Source organism: Rhagoletis zephyria, unplaced genomic scaffold (assembly GCF_001687245.7).
Source record: "Rhagoletis zephyria isolate East Lansing unplaced genomic scaffold, Rhagoletis_zephyria_1.1 Rzeph_scaffold_52499, whole genome shotgun sequence".
NCBI lineage: Eukaryota > Metazoa > Arthropoda > Insecta > Diptera > Tephritidae > Rhagoletis > Rhagoletis zephyria.
Genome location: NW_016209552.1, coordinates 1 through 1,951, shown reverse-complemented (window position 1 = coordinate 1,951; position 1,951 = coordinate 1). Strand labels below are relative to the sequence as shown.

The 1,951-nt window shown below is 38.7% G+C and overlaps 1 protein-coding gene across 1 annotated transcript; it reads left to right on the top strand.

Annotated features, from left to right (window-relative positions):
• Positions 1 to 879: 879 nt before the first annotated feature.
• Positions 880 to 1,710, top strand: LOC108355959 (uncharacterized). Its single transcript, XM_017607089.1, has 4 exons — positions 880 to 1,132; positions 1,203 to 1,319; positions 1,387 to 1,510; positions 1,580 to 1,710. Exons 1-4 carry the CDS (start codon positions 942 to 944, stop codon positions 1,703 to 1,705), a joined length of 558 nt encoding a protein of 185 aa, XP_017462578.1. The 5' UTR covers positions 880 to 941; the 3' UTR covers positions 1,706 to 1,710.
• Positions 1,711 to 1,951: the final 241 nt, after the last annotated feature.

The following is a 1,951-nucleotide window of genomic DNA, read 5'->3' as shown; positions in this document are numbered from 1 at the left end:
TTTATTAAACCAACATACCTTGTTGTTGTATTTGAGGTGGTACGCGTATATGGCGCTTGTGGCCTTTGTATAGGTATAATGTGCTCCTTTGGTTCTAAGCTGGTGGCGCGTGCATTCAGCATCGTCTTGATGGGACTGTATGGTGCTGGTCCTTCGCGTGCGGGCGCGCTACGCAAATCGGCGACAGGATGTTGCATTTCCGTAGTGAAACGCATATTCGGTTGTTCGACAATACGTGGTTTTATTTCTAGTTGAATTTCCGTTTTGGCGGTTGGCTTACGACGCGGCAATGTGGCTGATTTTAGTGTTATGGTAGCGGTGGAAGTCTTAACGTTGTTATTCGGTTCGCCACCTGGTGATGCTGTCGGGTGAAGAAAAATAAAAGTAGAAAAGTGGAAATAAGATACATCATTCGATTTAGTTTTAAATAAATATGCGCTATGCCGAGGAGTACAAGGGCGTTGGTGGGTGGTAATGTATGCAAAAATGCTATGCTATGATTAGTTATGAACATGAAAAAAGCGACATGAAGAAAACAAATGGATGGAATGGGCGTTAAATCAACGAGGCGTACAGGCTTGGTTTTGCTGAAAATTGTTTTTGTGGTTTTTTCGAACTGCATAAAAGATTACTAACCTAAGTAACTGTTTACCAACGGCTGCTGAGAAGTTAACGTTTGCAAAAAAGGGTGCATACCAATTTTAGTTACATAAAAAATTTATACATATGTATGGGAAAGACAAAAATCTAGCTTTACATTCGCACGAACAAACATTAACTAAGGAAGTGATCTGAACCAGACAAACACACAAGTACACTTTTTTTTTCTTTCTAACTTTATGCTCTTTTACAATTTTTTTTGCGTTTCTCCCTCAAGGTCCGGTTCGTTGTCGCGACAATCTACAAACGATTCAGAATCTGATACAACAACAACTGCAAATATGTCACAATCAACTGTAACAGGCTCTTCGCAGCCAATAAAGAAGAGTCCACGCGAATTCATTATACCAATTGCGATGGAGGGCGGTGGCTTCATAACACCGCGCGAGGGCAGCATTGAACCTTCGGAGTCTAGTCATACAGCCTCGAGTCGATCGGCATTCAATCGGTTGCGGCCAACTCGACGCATTGGGTGCGAATTAAACTTAATGTTTTATGTAACATAACATATTAATTTCACTATAATTAATTACTTTAAACAGTAGCTCACTACTTAACGATTCTGGCATCGACGAGAATTCGCCATTCCAGAAATTCCGCACGTCGTCCGGCAATAGGGAAGGCGACGAGGAGCCGCGTTTCACGCTGCACAGATTAAGGTGAGTTGGTGGATTGTAATAAATACTAAATAAGTTATTTCAAATTAAATAAATTTATTCATTACAGAAGCTCAAGACCAGTTAAGAAACTGAGTCAGGAAAACGATTCACAAAGTTCCGGCGAAGAAGATGACGATGACGGCTTTGAAATTTTAACCGCAGAAAATCTCTTCTCCACATTACTACAACGAGTATATAGCATTAAACTGATTCATATAGAAATTTTATTATACATACTTTTCTTTTTTATGCAATTTCAGGTGCATGCACTAACACATCGCATGAATGTTGATAAAGATTTAACTGCAGGTTTTCCAAACTCAAGTCGCCTGCTCAGCAATATGCGACATGGCCCCTTTTGGAATCAAGAACCTTTTGGCAGGTGAGTTTTTTTTAGCTGCAGTACTTAAGATCACGTATAAAATTTAAGCAGATTTTGATATTTCGGTTTTGTTTTTGCAATTTGAGTACGAGTAACAATTACTAATTCCATGTGCGTAATTATTAAAACAATTAAATTTGTCAACCTTATTTCTGTTCTGTTTCATGCCGCGTGCGCTTTTGGTTAAATGAAAACAAAAACAAACTTAAACGCATTTAAACAACGATTTTTACACAACAATAATATTTAT

Excerpts from the sequence above, each read along its gene's own strand:
- LOC108355959 (XM_017607089.1), top strand. The coding sequence starts at position 942 with ATGTCACAATCAACTGTAACAGGCTCTTCGCAGCCAATAAAGAAGAGT. Across the intron at positions 1,320-1,386 it reads TTCACGCTGCACAGATTAAG|AAGCTCAAGACCAGTTAAGA; the intron begins GTGAGTTGGTGG and ends TATTCATTACAG. Across the intron at positions 1,511-1,579 it reads TCTCCACATTACTACAACGA|GTGCATGCACTAACACATCG; the intron begins GTATATAGCATT and ends ATGCAATTTCAG.